The 17,364-nt window shown below is 40.0% G+C and overlaps 1 protein-coding gene across 4 annotated transcripts in view; it reads left to right on the top strand.

Moving 5' to 3' along the window:
• Agbl2 (AGBL carboxypeptidase 2) overlaps window positions 1-15,820 on the top strand; it is a 54,253-nt gene extending 38,433 nt beyond the window's left edge. For 3 of the 4 annotated variants that reach the window (XM_071616167.1, XM_071616168.1, XM_071616170.1), the window contains one exon: window positions 15,657-15,820. In XM_071616167.1, the coding sequence (XP_071472268.1) occupies window positions 15,657-15,793 (137 nt within the window). In that variant the 3' untranslated portion in view covers window positions 15,794-15,820. The remainder of the gene's footprint in view (window positions 1-15,656) is intronic. The other variant, XM_071616172.1, reaches the window with a different exon arrangement.
• The last annotated feature ends 1,544 nt before the right edge of the window (window positions 15,821-17,364 follow it).

A 17,364-nucleotide genomic window follows, 5' to 3' on the forward strand; every position in this document is an offset into this window, starting at 1 on the left:
TATGTGATGCTGGGGATTGAACCCAGGAGACTCATGCATGCTAGGCAAGCACTGCACCACTAAGCCACATCCCCAGCATAAAGTTTTGTTTCCTGTACATAATTATTAAAAATAGTGTAATGTCATGTGCAGTGGCATGCACTTGTAGTACCAGCTACTCAGGAGGCTGAGAACAGGAGCCACTTGAGCCCAGGAGTTTGAGATCCACCTGGACAATATAGTGAGACCCTGTTTAAAAAATAAAGAAAGAAGGGCTAGGGATGTAGCTCAGTAGCAATAAACTCTAAGCACAAGACCCCAGGTTCAATCCTTAGCACTGCCAAAAAGAAAGAAGAAAAAGAAAAATGGTGTATAAAAGTACCTTCTTGTTATGTGCATAAGGTATATATGAGAATAAATGAACTTCATGTTTGGATTTGGTTTCCATCCCCAAGATACCTCCTTCTGTATATGTACATATACAAAATTCAAACAAATAAAGTCCAGAACACTTTGGCCCCAAACATTTCAGATAATCTGTAATGCTGCTTACAAATTCTGACTCCTTGCTGGCACTTCTACCCTAAGATACCGGCTATTCCCACTAATTCATGAACCAAAAAGAATGTGTGGAGCTGGGCGCAGTGACACTCCCATGTAGTCCCAGCTACATGGGAGGCTGAGACAAGAGGATAGCAAGTTTGAGACCAGCCTGGGCAACTCAGTGAGACCCTGTCTCAAAATAAAATAAAAAACAGTCTGGTGATACAGCTCAGTGGTAGAATACTCCTTGGTGCCATCCCAGTACCAAAAAATAAAAGAATCGGAACAGGGACTGATTCGGGAACTATGGAGAGAACAGTGATGCATAGCTTCCATTCCTGCCCCTGTGCTTCAAGTCCAAGTGGAGAATCAAAACTAGCATACAAAACAAGCCCATCAGACATTTTGCGAGCTTCAGAATGCAGCAGTGGGTTAAAGAGCTACCAATTTAGCAGTTAGAACCCCTGGGTTTGAATCCCCCCAGATTGGGGTGGGGAGAGGTAGGACAGTTGCTTAACTGCTCTGGATCTTCACTTCTTGACCTTTTTTAAAAAAAATATTTATTTTTTAGTTGTAGTTGGACACAATACCTTTATTTTATTCATATATTTTCACGTGGTGCTGAGGAAGGAACCTAGGGTATCGCATGTGCCAGGCAAGCGCTCTACCGCTGAGCCACAACCCCAGCCCCTCACTTCCTGACCTTTTAAAGTGAAGTAACATCCAGGTGTGGTGGTGCACACCTGTAATCTCAAAGGTTCTGGAGGCTGAGGCAGGAGGATTGTGAGTTCAAACCCAGCCTCAGCAATTTAGGCCCTAAGCAACTCGAAATAAAAAATAAAAAGTTCTTTATGTGGCTTAGTGGTTAAGTGTTCCTGGGTTCAATCCCTGGTACCTAAATAAATAAATAAAAATAAAGTAAAGTGACTATGCAGGTCACCAATCTCTAAGGTCTCTTTGTTTTCACAAAACTTTGTGTATGGGGCTGGGGCTGTAGCTTAACTGTAGCATGTGTGAGCACTGGGTTCAATCCTTAGCACCACATAAAAAAAACAAAGGCATGCTGTCCATTAACAACTACAAAAATAATTTAAAAAAAAAAGAGTGTGTATTTGAACACTCATCAGCTACTGGTCATAACACTGCAATAATGTGCCTTTAATAGGAGTCCCTCTTCAGCCTAGACCACCTAGATCTACTAACACTCAATCTCTGGTTCCTGAGGGAACAAGGTCTCTTTGATTGTTCTGAGTACACCCCCAGGCTGAGGATATAGCACAAGGCCCTGGGTTCAATCTCTAGCATCACAAAAAAAAAAAAAAAAGAAAAAGAAAAAATAGTATCCACTGAGTACACCCATTGCCATGTTATCCCCAACTAATTTTGTTACAAGTCACTTCATCTCATAGCCCCCTGGACTGGCCAGTCCTAGATCATTGGATTCAGTGACCAGAGCCAGTCCAGCAATCCTCTTCACAGCCCCATTCATTCCCCTTTCTCCCCGGTGGCTTCACTTCCTCCCCCATTCAGCCCAGACTCCAGGATTCATGACATCAGTCACTCACTTGCCAGCATCCCAGTGTCCTCACCTTCTGCCCTTCTGCCACATCCACCTGGTAGTTCCCCAGCTTTGGATCAGCCAGCTTCCCAACCATCTGTCTTCTCTACTTTCATGCCTAGGCTGCCAAGATGGCTGCAGGAAAACATGCTATTGAGTGGACCAGGGCCACGGCACACATATCTCCTCCAGCTCTGAAATGTCTCCTATTTTTCTAAAACTGAAATTCCCTTGCTTTTCCTCCTCCATGGTTAGGTCACACTTTCTCCCTTGCTTCAAGTCCCCTGCTTCCTCTCTGCTCCCACCTTCCTCCAGCTTAGCCCTGCTAGGAGGTGGTGGTTCACAACCAGGCTTGAGTGGGGGGGGGGGGGGAGGAGTAAACTGCAGAACTCTCTTTGGCAAGGTTTTTTTTTTTTTTAAAGACAGAGGGAGAGAGAGAATTTTAATATTTATTTTTTAGTTTTCGGTGGACACAACATCTTTGTATGTAGTGTTAAGGATCGAACCCGGGCCGCACGCATGCCAGGCGAGCGCGCTACCGCTTGATCCACATCCCCAGCCCATGCAAGTTTGTTTTTGTTGTGATGTTGGCAAAATTATTCCAAAACTGTTTTACATGTATTATATGATGGAACAAATAAATAAATGTGTTGATGTTGTTAATAAAAAATGTACAGAGGGTAACAAACGAAAAAACCACTATGAGAATGGATTCAGTGGAATTAGAGGTATCTGTATGAACTCATGATTTCCAAAATGTATGCATCTATCCCTCCATGTCTGTGAGGGGTCGAATCTAGGACCCTCTGTATATACCAAAGTCCAAGTATGCTCAAGTCCTTACATAAAATGGTGTAGGCTGGGGGTGTAGCTCAGTGGTAGAGAGTGTTCTTAGCATGCAGTTGGCTCTGGGTTCAATCCCTAGTATCCCCACCAAAAAAAAAAAAAAAAAAAAGATAGCTATTACGCCCCTTTTTCCACAGATAAGAAACCTTGGATTCAGATAATTTTATTTTGTTTTGTTTATTTTGTGTGTGTTTGTTGCAGTACTGGGGACTGAACCCATGATACAGTATTTCCCTATACTCTACCCACACCCTTCCATATACTTTAAATAATCTCTAGATTACTTTATATCTAATGCAATATAAATGCTATGTAAATGTTTGCTATACCATATTGTTTAGGAAATAATAATAAGAAAGGGCTGGGGTTGTGGCTCAGCAGTAGAGCACTGGCCTAACAAGTGTGAGGCCCTGGGTTCGATCCTCAGCACCATATATAAGTAAATAAATAAAAAGAAAGGTATATGTCCTACTGCAACTAAAAAATAAATATTAAAAAAATAATAACAAGAAAAATTCTGAACATATTTAGTATAGAAGCAGATTTTTCCCTGAGTATTTTCAGTGTGCAGTTGGTTGACTCTACAGATGTGGAACCCATGAATTTGGAAGGTTAGTTGTATATGTATGAATATACAGATGTATGCACATACAAGTATATATGTGCATATGTGTTTTTGAATTTATATACATATATATATATATATATATGTATATGTGTGTGTATATATATGTATGTATGTATATATATTCAGCTTTGTCTGCTAAAAGGGCCTATAAATCAAATACATCCTGTTAGTAATAAGCACATTTTGCACTGAGATCTTGGTTTTTAATACCATTCCCACTGAAAAGAATCAGGGTTCATTAGAGAACTGATTGATTCTGGGACTAGAGCATTATAGATATGAGATGAGGAGCCTGAAACATGTTGTTATGCCAAAAGATATAAAAGAACTTAAAAACAGGAGGCATGTCACAGAATAAGGAACGACCCTAAAGGGGCTTCTACCAGCCAAATCTGTATCATTAGGCGCCAAGAAGATTAAGGACATTAATAAATTGTAGCCTATTGAAAAAGTTGGGTATCAACGAGTTCATATTGATGAGAAAGGGAGAGAAGGTGGGGGAGAGCTCTTCATCAAGGAGAATGAATCTGGGGGTCAATGGTCAGTGTGGAGGGAGTTCTAGAGTCAGGAATTCTTCATTTTGCAACTCTCATATTAAAATGGGTCAGGCAAGAATCCTCTAACAATGCTAAATTTAGGAGGAAATATGAGGAGAAGGATATTTATATGGTTTTAAAGTGTCTCCTCAGATTGCTTATTAGTTGGAAAGGGAAAAATAATGAGTATATATAATAGACAAATTGGACAGCACCTTACCCAGGCGATCAGTGAGAAGCTAATGGACATCCTATATGTTTTGATGTGAAGCCTGAGAAGGACACATAACTTATGCAGTATTCTGGTTGGAAATGCATGCCCTGAATCTAATCATAAGGAAACATCAGACAATGGCAAAGAAGGAACATTCTACCAAGAAGAATTTACATTCTGGCATCGGGGTGCCCATGTTGAAAGGCTCTGTGATGTTAGGTTCTACCAGCTCTGTGATGTTGGGCAAGTTACTCTCCCAAAGACTGAATTTCCTCCTCAGCACAATGGAAACACTAGCAGGACCCTCCTTTCCAGGTTGGGTGGAATGGAGGAGAGAATGCTTGCATTACACTCAGTGGAGTGCCTGGCTCACAGAATCACTCAGGGATGGCGAGTGGACAGCATTCAGTTGCCTCCCTTTCCTTTGTTCTTACAGAATAAACATGCCCAACTTGGGGTTAAGTCTAATCTCTCTATCTCATGCTTCGATTCCATGTCCCCACGTTATCTTCCCAAGCTTTCCTCATTGCCTTATTCCCTCTTCTGTCTCTGTCCCTCTCCACCAGCAACTTCTGTGAGTGCTAAAAACATGTCAACCTTTTCCTGTCTTTAAAGAAAGCAGGAAACCCTTAACCAAGTTCCTGTAAAGCTTCCATTCCTTAGTGTCTTCATTTCCTCCCTTTTTAGTTTTCACCTCCCTTAATAATAGCCACCATTGATAGTAGGCCCACTATTTCTCAAGAACTTTATTTTCCTTTGGAAGATAGCTATTATGCCCCTTTTTCCACAGATAAGAAACCTTGGATTCAGATAATTTTGTTTTGTTTATTTTGTGTGTGTTTGTTGTAGTACTGGGGACTGAAGCCATGGCCTTGTGCATGCTAGGTCAGCACTTTACCACTGAGATACATGCACAGCCCTTTCTATTTTAGCACAGGGTCTCTCTATGTTCCCCAGGCTGGCCTCCAACTTCTGATCCTGCTGCCTCAGTTTCCCAGAGTAACTGGCCTAATGGATCTGTGCCACCATACCCAGCTCAGAGAAGATTTGAATTTAGATCTACCTCAGTCCAGAACTGTCCAATTTGGTAGCCAAATGAAGTTGCTCAGTGCCCAACCAGGACACATATTTCATTAGTAATTATATATGGTATTTTCAAAAGCTACCAAGTTGGGCTGGGGTTGTGGCTCAAGCGGTAGCACGCTCGCCTGGCATGCATGCGGCCTGGGTTTGATCCTCAGCACCACATACAAATAGAGATGTTGTGTCCGCTGATAACTAAAAAATAAATATTAAAATTCTTTAAAAAAAAAAAAGATAAAAATACTTTTAAAAAGGACTGGGGATGTGGCTCAGTTTAAGCACCTTGGGGTTTAATCTCTGGCACAAAAAAAAAATTAAGATTGGACCTACAGAGCAGATTCTTCTCTTATCTGCCTCACTTGGAAGCCAAATGACCCAGAAGTATCTGCTATCTGCTATACTTTGTTTTCCAGAAAGGACAGAAACTACTGACATGGTTCTTGACACACTTGTCTAATCTGTCCCTTCCCCTTCTGTGAAAGCATGTGGACACCTTCAAACATGGCCCCAATAACACTGCAGAAATACAGCTAGGAGGCTGGTGATATAGCTCGGTTGGTAAAGTGCTTGCCTTACCCAGCACACACACACACACACACACATATAGTATGAGTTATTATTTGTATATAGTATATAGTACAGTATTTGTATATAGTAGAGTTAATTATTTGTATAAGTTCATATTTTTATATATTAGTAGCCAATTGTCCCAGCATCATTTTGTGAAAAGTTTATCTTTTTCCCAACTGAATTCTGTTGGCACCTTTGTTAAAAATTAATTGAACATTAATGGGTCTGGGGACATAGTTTATTTGTTAGACTGCTTGCTTTGCATGTATAAGGCCTTGAGTTCAATCCCCAGCACCATAAATAAATAAATAACAAACAAACAAATAAATAAAAATTAAACATTTTAATGGACTCTCAATTCTGTTCCATGACACCAATATTATGTCCATCTTGACATTATTTAAACTGTATCTTTATTTTTTTTTTATTTTTTTAAAGAGAGAGAGAGAAAGAATTTTTTAATATTTATTTTTTAGTTTTCAGCAGGCACAACATCTTTGTTTGTATGTGGTGCTGAGGATCGAACCCAGGCCGCACGCATGCCAGGCGAGCGTGCTACCGCTTGAGCCACATCCCCAGCCCTAAACTGTATCTTTAGTTTTCAGATAAGGTAATGTAAACCCTCCAAGTTGTTCTACTTTTGGAAAATTGTTTTGGCTATTCTAGGTCATTTGCATTTTCGTATACATTTGAGGATCGAATTGTCAATTTCTACAATAAAATGCCTGCCAGAATTTTCATAAGGGTTGAATTGAATCTATTGATAAATTGGGGAGAACTACCATTTTATCATTTTCAGTTCTTCCAATTCATGAATATGGTATGTCTCACCATTTAGTTAGATCTTTAAAACTCTCAACAATCTTATGTAAATTTCAGTGTACCAGTTTTACACTTCTTTTGTTAAATTTATTCCTATGTATTTATTTTATGCTATTGTGAATTATTTCTTTAATTTCATTTTCTGATTTTTTTATTGCTAGTATATAAAAATACAGTTGAATTTTGTATATTGATCCTATATCATGTATCTTTATTAGCTAAAGTTTTTTCATGGATGCCCTTTTTCATGTTGAGGATAATCCATTCTCTCCCTAGTATGTTTGCTTCATGGTTCTCTGGATTGGACCCTGTGGCTCTCATGCATGCTTGGCAAGGGCTCTACCACTGAGCTACATCCCAGCCCCATAGTTATTTTGAATGTGTTTCATGAATGAGTATTGAACTTTGTCAAACAATTTTCTCATCTATTGAGATGATTATTATGTAGAGGGTATTTGTTTTTGAACTGGGGATTGAACCTAGGGGCACTCTACCACTGAGCTATATCCCAAGCCCTTTTCATTTTTTATTATTCTTTTATTTTTATTCTTTTAGTTGTGGATGGATACAATACCTTTATTTTTATTTATTTGTCTTTATGTGGTGCTGAGGATTGAACCCAGGGCCTTGCGTGTGAGACAAGCGCCTTATGACTGAGCTACAACCCAGCCCTCATTTTTTATTTTGAGACAGGTTCTCACTAAGTTGCTCAGGCTGGCCTTGAACTTGTGATCCTCCTGCCTCAGCCTCCTGAGTAGCTGGAATCACAGGCATACACCACCATGCCAAGTGATTGTATGGTTTTGTTGTTTATTAAGATGGTGTATCACATGAATTGATTTTTCAGATGTTAAATCAACCTTGGATTTATGTGATAAATCCAAGTTGGTCATGTTGTATAATACCTGCAGGATTCAACTTGCTAGTACTTTGTTAGGATTTTTAGATCTATGTTTGTTTAGGGATATTTGTCCTTAGTTTCCTTTTCTTGTAATATTTTTGGCTTGAGTTTCAAGGTAATACAAATCTAGTAAAGTAAGTTGAGAAATATTCATTCCTTCTCTGATTTCTATATTAATTTTTCCCCCTAAATATTTGATAGAATCAAAAGTGAAGCTGTTTGGGTCTGGGTTTTCCTTTGTGGAAATATTTTTAATTATAATTCAGATAATTTGCTTGTTATACCCTGGTCAGCTTTTCAATTTCTCCATGAGACATATATATTTGTAATTGGACCGAATACCTTTATTTTATTTATTTATTTTTATGTGGTGCTGAGGATTGAACTGAGCGCCTCGCACGTGCTAGACGAGCGATCTACTGCTAATCCACAATCCCAGCCCCTACATGAGAGTCAGTTTTGATAATTTGTATCTTTATAGAAATTTGTGTATTTCATCCAAATTATCTAATTTCTTGGCATAAAGTTTTTTATGATACTTTTTCATTTCTACAAGGTCTTAAATTTTTTATTTGGGGAGTTTGTCTCTTTTTTCTTTTCTTGATGACTCTAAACAAATATTCATCAGCTTTTTTTATCATTTTCATTTTCAAAGAGCCAACTTTTGGTTTCATTGATTTTCTCTATTATTTCTGCTTTCTGTTTGATCTCTGATTTTTATTATTTCCTCCCTAGTATTTACTTTGAATTTGATTTGATCTTCTTTTTGTAGATTCTTGAAATGGAAGCCTATTGATTTTGAATCGCTGTTCCTCTCAATAAAATAAATATTTAAAGCTATAGATTTTTCTTTACACACCACTTCAGCTGCATCTCAAATTTTGATATGTTGGAATTTTTGCTTTCATTCAGTTAGAGATATTTTCTAGTTTCCTTTATGGTTTTTCTTTATAACTGGGTTACTTATCATTGGATGTTTATAATTATTTGGGGACTGGGGATGTGGCTCAGTTGTAAAGCACTTGCCTAGTGTTTGTGAGGCACTGGGTTTAATCCCTAGCACTTCAAAAACAAACAAAAAAGTGAATTATTTAATTTCCAATATTAATCATAGTAAACTAATTTTTAATCATTCCAGGTTTTTTTTCAGTGGGGGTTCTGGGGTTTGAATCCAGGGGTACTTAACCACCAAGCCACATTTCCCAGCCTTTTTTTTTTTAGCATGTTGCTAAAATATTTAATATAGGTAAATACATGCTTTAAAAATTATTAATTATAAAATTAAACTTGATTTTTTTTTAGTTTATCTTTTTTTTCTTCGTGTCTCTATACATGTACTTTGGATAATAATGATCATCACATTCCACCATCATTTCTAACCCATTGCCCCCTTCCTTCCCCTCCCACCCCTCTGTCCTATCTAGAATTTGTCTATTCCTCCCATGCTCCCCCTCCCTACCCCACTATGAATCAGCCTCCTTATATCAAAGAAAACATTTGGCATTTGGTTTTGGGGGATTGGCTAACTTCACTTAGCATTATCTTCTCCATTTACCTGCAAATGCCATGATTTTATTCTCTTTTATTACTGAGTAATATTCCATTGTGAATATATGCCACATTTTTTTTTAAAGATTTGCTTTTCTTACACTTTTCAGATATGGAAGGAACAGCATTTTGACCAATGTTTGAAATATGCTGAAAGGACATTTTTTTATTAAAGAGAGAGAGAGAGAATTTTTTTGATATTTATTTTTTAGTTTTTGGCGGACACAACATCTTTGTTTGTATGCCATGCTGAGGATCAAACCCGGGCCACACGCATGCCAGGCGAGCGCGCTACCACTTGAGCCACATCCCCAGCCCCTATGCCACATTTTTTTTTATCCATTCATCTATTGAAGGGCATCTAGGTTGGCTCCACAGTCTAGCTATTGTGAATTGTGCTGCTATAAACATTGACGTGACTGTGTCCCTGTAGAATGCTGTTTTAAAGTCTTTTGGGTTTCAGCCCTTTTTTGTATCTTATTTAGAGACAGGGTCTCATTGAGTTTCTTTTCTTTCTTTTTAGAGACTGATCTCTTTTTTTTTTTATTGGTTGTTCAAAACATTACAAAGCTCTTGACATATCATATTTCATACATTAGATTCAAGTTGGTTATGAACTCCCAATTTTACCCCAAATACAGATTGCAGAATCACATCAGTTACACATCCACATTTTTACATAATGCCCTATTAGTAACTGTTGTATTCTGCTACCTTTCCTATCCTCTACTATCCCCCCTCCCCTCCCCTCCCATCTTCTCTCTCTACCCCATCTACTGTAATTCATTTCTCTCCTTGTTTATTTTCCCATTCCCCTCACAACCTCTTATATGTAATTTTGTATAACTCATTGAGTTTCTTAGCACCTCGATTTTGCCTGGGCTGGCTTTGAACTCACGATCCTCCTGCCTCAGCCTCCCAAGCCACTGGGATTACAGGGAAACGCCACTAAATATTTTAAAATATTTCCAAATATTTTAATATAAATACCAATGTATTTTTTGCATGTTGTATGGGCTATTTTTTAACCTGCTTTAAGTCTTTACCTTTTGTATTTGCATTTTTCAGTCTTGTAAATAGAATATCCATCTACTCAAAACATGAAATTAGGGTGTGAGGATGTGGCTCAAGGGTAGAATGCCTGCCTAGCATGTATGAGGCGCTAGGTTTCATTCCCAGTACCACGTCCATACACACACACACACAAAAATCAATTATGTGAAATTTTGAAGTGGGAAACCATTGGAGCTAGGAAAAAGAAAGAAGTGAATGTAAATTTATTTTAACATTGCTCAGAGTAGGAAATCAATAGATACTGTGTAAAAAATAGAGAATAAGAGAATAATATAAAGTGTGGTCTTTCAAAACACAAACATAAAGCAAACAGTTCACAGAGTAAAAGTTTGTTTTTAAGCTATGAACCATTTTAGAAGATGTAAATATTTTGCTGGTTGCATGGTGCACATCTGTAGTTCCATTTACTGGAAAGGCAAGAGGATCACAAGTGAAGCCAGCTTCAGCAATTTAGTGAGACTCTCAGCAATTTAGTGAATCCTTGTCTTATAATAAGAAAGGAATGAGTATAAGGCACTCCATTATTGTCATGTATGTAAAAAACAAATAATTTAAAAAAAGAATTGCATTCCTCAGTATGGTTGCTGGATAAATGAATATCTAAAAGTAAATAAAACTTATATAACTGTAAAAAAAAAGAAAGGAAGGAAAGGGAGAATATAGTATAAATACACCTTCCATCATCAGAGATCTGAAAATAACATTTTTTTTTTTTCAGTGCAGGGGATTGAATCTAGCAGTGCTCTACCACCGTGCTACACTTCCATCTCTTTGCATTTTTAATTTTAAGACAGGGTCTCCCGGAGTTGCCCAGGCTGACCTTGAACTTGTGATCCTCCTGCCTCAGCCTCCTGAGTTGCTGAATGGCCTTGTGCCCCTCTTAGATCTGAAAATAAATTTCTAAAGCACATGAACTTAGTGTAATGGAGAGGAGCCGTCATGGACGCTTTGCAAAGGCTGCTCTATTAAAGGGTCTTCAGAGGCGTGAGATAAGTTTTAGATATGCCTTAGGAAGCTTATAGAAGGAGGAAGGTGCTAGTCCAGCAGAGAGTTTCCCTGTCCCATTAGCTAGAAGACCCCTGTGGTCATTTAAAAAAAATTTTTTTCAGTTGTCGATGGACCTTTATTTATTTAATTTATTTATTTATACATGGTACTGAGAATCCAAGGCATGCTAGGCAAGCGCTCTACCACTGAGCGACAATCCCAGCCCCCTTGTGGTCCTTCTTAGACTTAATTCAAGACCCCCGCTGGCATGACTTGGGTCACTGCAGTGAACATTTTAGTTGGTGCCTCAGCAACCCTGATCCTAGAATTTCTTAACAACCACACTACTGATATCTCCAGGTATTGCCAAATGTTCCATGGCAGACTTCAATAACATTTTTTTTTTTTCTGTTGCACTTCTTGGGATTGAACCCATGGCCTTGGGTATGCTAGCAAGCACTCAACTACTGAAGTATATTCCCAGCCCTTGATAACATCCTTTAGTCACAGACTAATCCAACTCAGAAGGCCACCTGAACTCCTGAATTCCTGTAATACAAAACATATGCTCTATTCTTGAAGCTCATTTGGAGTAGATTTAATTACTTAAGACGGAAAGCACAATGCCAAGGCCTAGAGAAAGCCTACAGAACACAGAAGAGAATGAGAGAGAGGGGTGGGGGAAGTGGTAGGTTGAACACGAAGGAGAAGATGGTCCCTGTGTGACCCAGGGAGGAGAGGGGTGAGGAGCAGGCTTGTAGGTGAGGCCTGGCAGGAAAGAAGCAAATAGCATTTTCATTGTTCAGTTCATCCTTGTGACAAACCCAGGACCAGCCTACTGCTGAAGCCCTGTAAACCCACAGATCTCCCCCTGCATGGTGCTCTGGAGCTCCTCAGCCTCCCTATTTGATCAAATTGGAGAAACTGAGGCTTGGAGAGGTGCAGGGACCTAAGGTCATAAAGCAAACAAGAGCAAAACTTCTGGGTTTCTGACTTCCAGCCAGGCGGCCTTCCCATTTCTACTATCTATTCCCTGTTTAAAAACCTATGGGGGTGGGGAGGCTGGAGTTGTGGCTCAGTGGTGGAGCGCTTGCCTAGCATGTGGGAGGCCCCGGGGTTCGATCCTCAGCACCACATATAAATAAAGGTATTGTGTGCAACTACAAATAACTAAAATATAAATATTAAAAAAAAACTATGGGGGGCTGGGTGTGGCAGTGCACACCTGTAATCCCAGCAGGCTGAGGCAGGAGGATCACGAGTTCAAAGCCAGCCTCAGCAATTTAGAGAGGCCCTAAGCGACTTAGAGAGACCCCGTCTCCAAGTAAAATATAAAAAGGGCTGGGGATGTGGCTCAGTGGTAGAGGGCTTTCCTGGCATGCTGGAGACCCTGGATTCAACCCCCAGCACAGCAAAACAAAACAAAACAAAACAAAGAAAACACCTTTAGGGCTCATAACCAACATGTCCAGAACCTTTCTTCCTCAGCTATCCTGCCTTAATTCCAAACCCTCCCTGCTACACAAATTTCCTTCCACTGAAGCCACACAGCATTGCTCATGCAGTTTTCTCTAGCCTGGACCAGCAACTAGGAGACTCTCACTGAATATTGGTTGGTTGAGTGAGTGAATGATCACTTTTCTCTCCTTCAATTCTCAGTTCAGTTCTGACACAAGCACTATCAGTTCCAAACTCTAGTCCTTAGGGATTTCTCTGTTCGCTGCATGCAAGCATTTACAACAAGATGTAGTCCTCAACAGCTTGGTGTCCCTAACTGGACTGCAAATTCTGCAGGCCCCAAATGAAATATAATTTCCTGAAATTCAGCTCCCAGCCCTGTGTTGGAAGACCTATGTCTAGTTGCAAGACCACACTGAGTAGCTTTGTGACCCTGGAAGAGTCATTGATCTTTCCAAAATCATTTTTGCATCTTTTTCAACAAAGAGAAGCAGGGTGCAGTGGTACACCCTTGTAATCCCAGCAACCCAGGAGGCTGAGTCGGGAGGATCTCAAGTTTGAGGCCAACATCAGCAATTTAGCAAGGCCCTAACCAACTTAGTGAGATCTTGTCTCAAAATAAAAAATAAAAATGGCTGAGGATATAGCTCAGTGGTAAAGCGCCCCTGGATTCAATCCCCAGTACCAAAAAAATAAATAAAAATAAAGAGGAAGGGCTGGAGGTGTAGCTCAGTGATAGAGCCCTTGCCTAGTATGCTTAAAACCCTGGGCTCAATCTCCAGTACTGCAAAATAAATAATAAATAAAAATAAAAACATGCCCCTGGGGTCCTTTTTTATTTTCTGAAAATCATTCTTGGGACTGCCGTCCTCGCTGCTGGGGGCATATGCCCCAGCCCCTGCACCACCCCTGCTGCTGCCTGGTCAGGGGGAAGGGGGGGCACAGTGCCTGTAATTATTAAACATGAATTCAATTAAGAAAAAAAATAAAAACAGAGAGTCACCTGCCAGCCCACTTCACAAGGTTGTTATAACAATCCAGTAGAATAATAGCATGTGTGAAGAAGCACTAGGAATTGCAACCTGTTCTGAAAATGTGACACAGGGGTCTTATCATAGGCTCAACTGTGTGGACTGATTAAAGAATCATGAACCAACTCTTTGAAGATCTACCAAATTCAGGCATAAGTTAACTCTCATAGCAGTATTTTAGTTAAGAAATCAATACTAACTTTATCTTCTCGGTGATCATTGGTCATGTGTGTGTGTATGTGTGTGTGTATATGTATGTATACACACACACACACACATACACACACACACACACATATCATAAGCCCAACTTTGGAGAAAATTGTTCCACTCTCAATTTCATATTCTGTTCCAGTTCCAAGGGAAAACATGTGACCCATGCCCCAACTGAGCTGCACATTTCTTCTGCCTTATCATACCCAGTAGTTATGGAGCGTGTGTGCAATTCAATCAGGATGTTTGATAGGCCTTTTGGGTTGAAAGTGGTTCCTTTGTCTGGTCCTAGACTGTAACAGTGTAAGGTGAGAGATACAAGGAGGCTCCCTTGAGGAGAAAGCAGAATTGAGAAAGACTCAATCCAGGTATCATTTTTTTTTTAAGACCCTGGATCCAGCCATGTCTGAAGCCAGTGCACTTCTGCGAGTCAATAAATTCCCTTCTTCCCACTTTTACTCCCAACCAGTTTGGGTAAGAATTTGTACCCAGAAAGTCCTGATTAAGTCAATAAATAATAGTCCTAATTAAGCCCATAAATAATAAAATTCATAGACTTTTTAGTAGGAAAAAAAACTATTTTAGCTGGGATCTGTGGCAGATACCTATAATCTCAGCTATTAGGGAGGCTGAGTCAGGAGGATCCCAAATTCAAGGCCAGCCTCAGAAACTTAGCGAGATTCAAAATAAAAAATTTAACACCCAGTACTGCTAAAACCCTTTTTTAAAATGAATGATACAGTCCATCAAAAGATGATAAAGGCTAAGGAGAATAAAAAGGAAGGAGTACAGGGAATGCCAAGTTATTTCTAAATTTTTTTAAAGTGAAGGAGGGTTTGTTCACCCAACTTCAGCTCAAAGAGATTAAAAATAAGGTCATGGGGCTGGGATTGTAGCTCAGTGGTAGAGCACTTGCCTTGCATGTATGTATGAGGTACTGGGTTCCATCCTCAATACCACATAAAAATAAATAAATGAATGAATAAATAAATGAATGTATTAATATAAAAAACAACAACAACAAGGTCATCTAGCAAGTAGAAGAACCAGAATTGAAAAATGGGAGGTCTTTTGACCTCGCCCAAGTCATACTTCCTCCCAGGCCAGGAATCTCTTAACTGGTAAACTCACTTTATCTTTCCTGGGCTTCACTATTAATGACCTTTTGGAAGTTTTGTTTTATTTTGGGTTTGTTTATTTGTTTTGTGGTACTGGGGATTGAACCCAAGGGTGCTGTACCACTGAGCTACACCATCAGCCATTTTATTTTATTTTGAGACAAGGTCTCGCTAAGTTGCAGAAGCTGGCCTCAAATTTGTGATCCTCCTAACTCAGTCACGAGTTGCTGAGATGACAGGCATGTGCCACCACAAACACCTGGAATTGTCTTGACTTCAGTAACATTATATTGTCCTAGTTCTTTCCCTTCCCAATTAGTTCTGCTACTTTTTGGCTTTTCTTCTCACCACTTGAGTCACCCGATAGAAGCCATTGTAGGATCACCATATTGAACTATATCAGGGAATGCCATTCAGATCATAGTTTTTACGAATGGCCCCATTTGGAGTTGTGCAGTGCACAGCCTGAGCAGCTGAACATAGCAGTTCTGTACCTGCTGCACTTCTCTTATCTATAATACTGTCTTCGTTTCCCTCCCCTCTGCAGAGTCTTCCCAAAACTTCTTGTGCAGCTTCCGCCCTGCACCATTGGAGAATGTAGTGGAGCAGCCTGAATTAACCATCTCCCCTTGCAAATTACACTGTGCCTCTCGTTGCCCACAGGCTTCAGTGGGACAGAGGTAATGGATATATTTTGACAGTATTAATGCACAAACCTATAAATAAAGAGTCCCCTTACTAAATTGTCTCTCTGCTTCTGATTGATGTCTAAAAGTTTCTGGAAGCCAGGCCTAATAACGCATGCCTAATCCCAGGAACTCAGGAGATTGAGGCAGGAGGATCGAAAGTTTGAGGCCAGCCTGGACAATTTAGTGAAAACCTGACTCAAAATAAAAAGTAAAAAGAGCTGGAGTGTAGCTTAGTAGTAGAGCACCCCTAGGTTCAATCCCTATAACCACCAAAATTAATGTTTCTGGATTTAGTGAAAGGCAATTTGGAAATTTCTTGTAATTCTAAAACCTACCATTTGATTTCTTTACTTTTCTTCTTCTCCTTTTCCTTCTTCTTTTTTATATTGCTTTTTGTGTGTGTGCCAGGCTAGGTAGACATATTATATAATTCATTCCCCACAACATTATTACTAAACTCATCTGTTTAAGGTTCAAGGAGGTAATGTGATCTAAGGTCACACAGTTAACTGGCAGAGGTAGAATTTGGACCAGGTCCATTAGACTTCAAAGCCCATGTACCCTCTGCTCTACAAACTGCCTCCCAGTATCACCTAGCTCTGGGGGTAGTACAGGGTGATGTTAAATTTATATTTATATTTCAATACAGTTTTATTGTATTTATATTTCAATACAGTTTTGAAAACCTCCTTTTCTATGTACAATTTCAATGCACAATTAATACTCATAATAACCCTGGGAGGTAAGTAGCAGTGTTAACCTTAGACTTAGCTACACTCTCAAAAGCAAAGTATAAACTGACAGATATAAAGGAAAAGCCTGGATTCAAAAGAGTCTTAATTCCTCATTCTTGGTGCTGCTCTGCCTCAGTGTTCTTTGATATAGAACATGTAAGCTGAGGACTGAAGGGTAGGGACAGGTTTTTTTTTTCTTTCAGTTTTGCTTCTAACAGTTTGCAGCCCGTCGGCACTGAAATGGTCGTTCACTGCTGTAATTAATGTTTAATGAGCACGTAATGTGTGCCAGAAACTGGAAATAACAACTGGGAGCGAAGGCCGTCGGGTTCCCCCACTCAAGAAGCTCGCATTCCAGCCGAGGGGACAGGAGACGGGGAGGTGAATTTACTAGAGTGGTCACAGGTGGTTCTGAGAAGATACATTAATAGAAGGAAGGAGTGCATGCGTGCAAGAGGAGCAACCCGCAGACCACTCATTATTCGACGTCAGCCTTATTTGGCGTTGGTTGGCCAGTCTTTAAGAATCACGCCGAATACCCCTGGCATCCTACGTAGTTGACGCCCACGGGCAGGCACCGAGGAAGCAAATCGCAGAATCCCATTCAATGCTTTTTATTCCTCTGACCTTGCCTTTGCTGTCAGGGTCACACACACCCCATTGCCACACCCTTGCTTCTCTTTCCGGACAGTTCCACACACGCATGCGCAAGAGAAACTGTCACTCCCCGTGGAGGGCGTGGGTCCCACTACACTACGCGTGCGCCCCCCGCCCCTAAGCCCCGCCCCGCCCCCAGAGCCCGTTCGCGAGCGCCTGCCGTTTCTCAGGGAGG

This window comes from Marmota flaviventris, chromosome 9 (assembly GCF_047511675.1).
Source record: "Marmota flaviventris isolate mMarFla1 chromosome 9, mMarFla1.hap1, whole genome shotgun sequence".
NCBI lineage: Eukaryota > Metazoa > Chordata > Mammalia > Rodentia > Sciuridae > Marmota > Marmota flaviventris.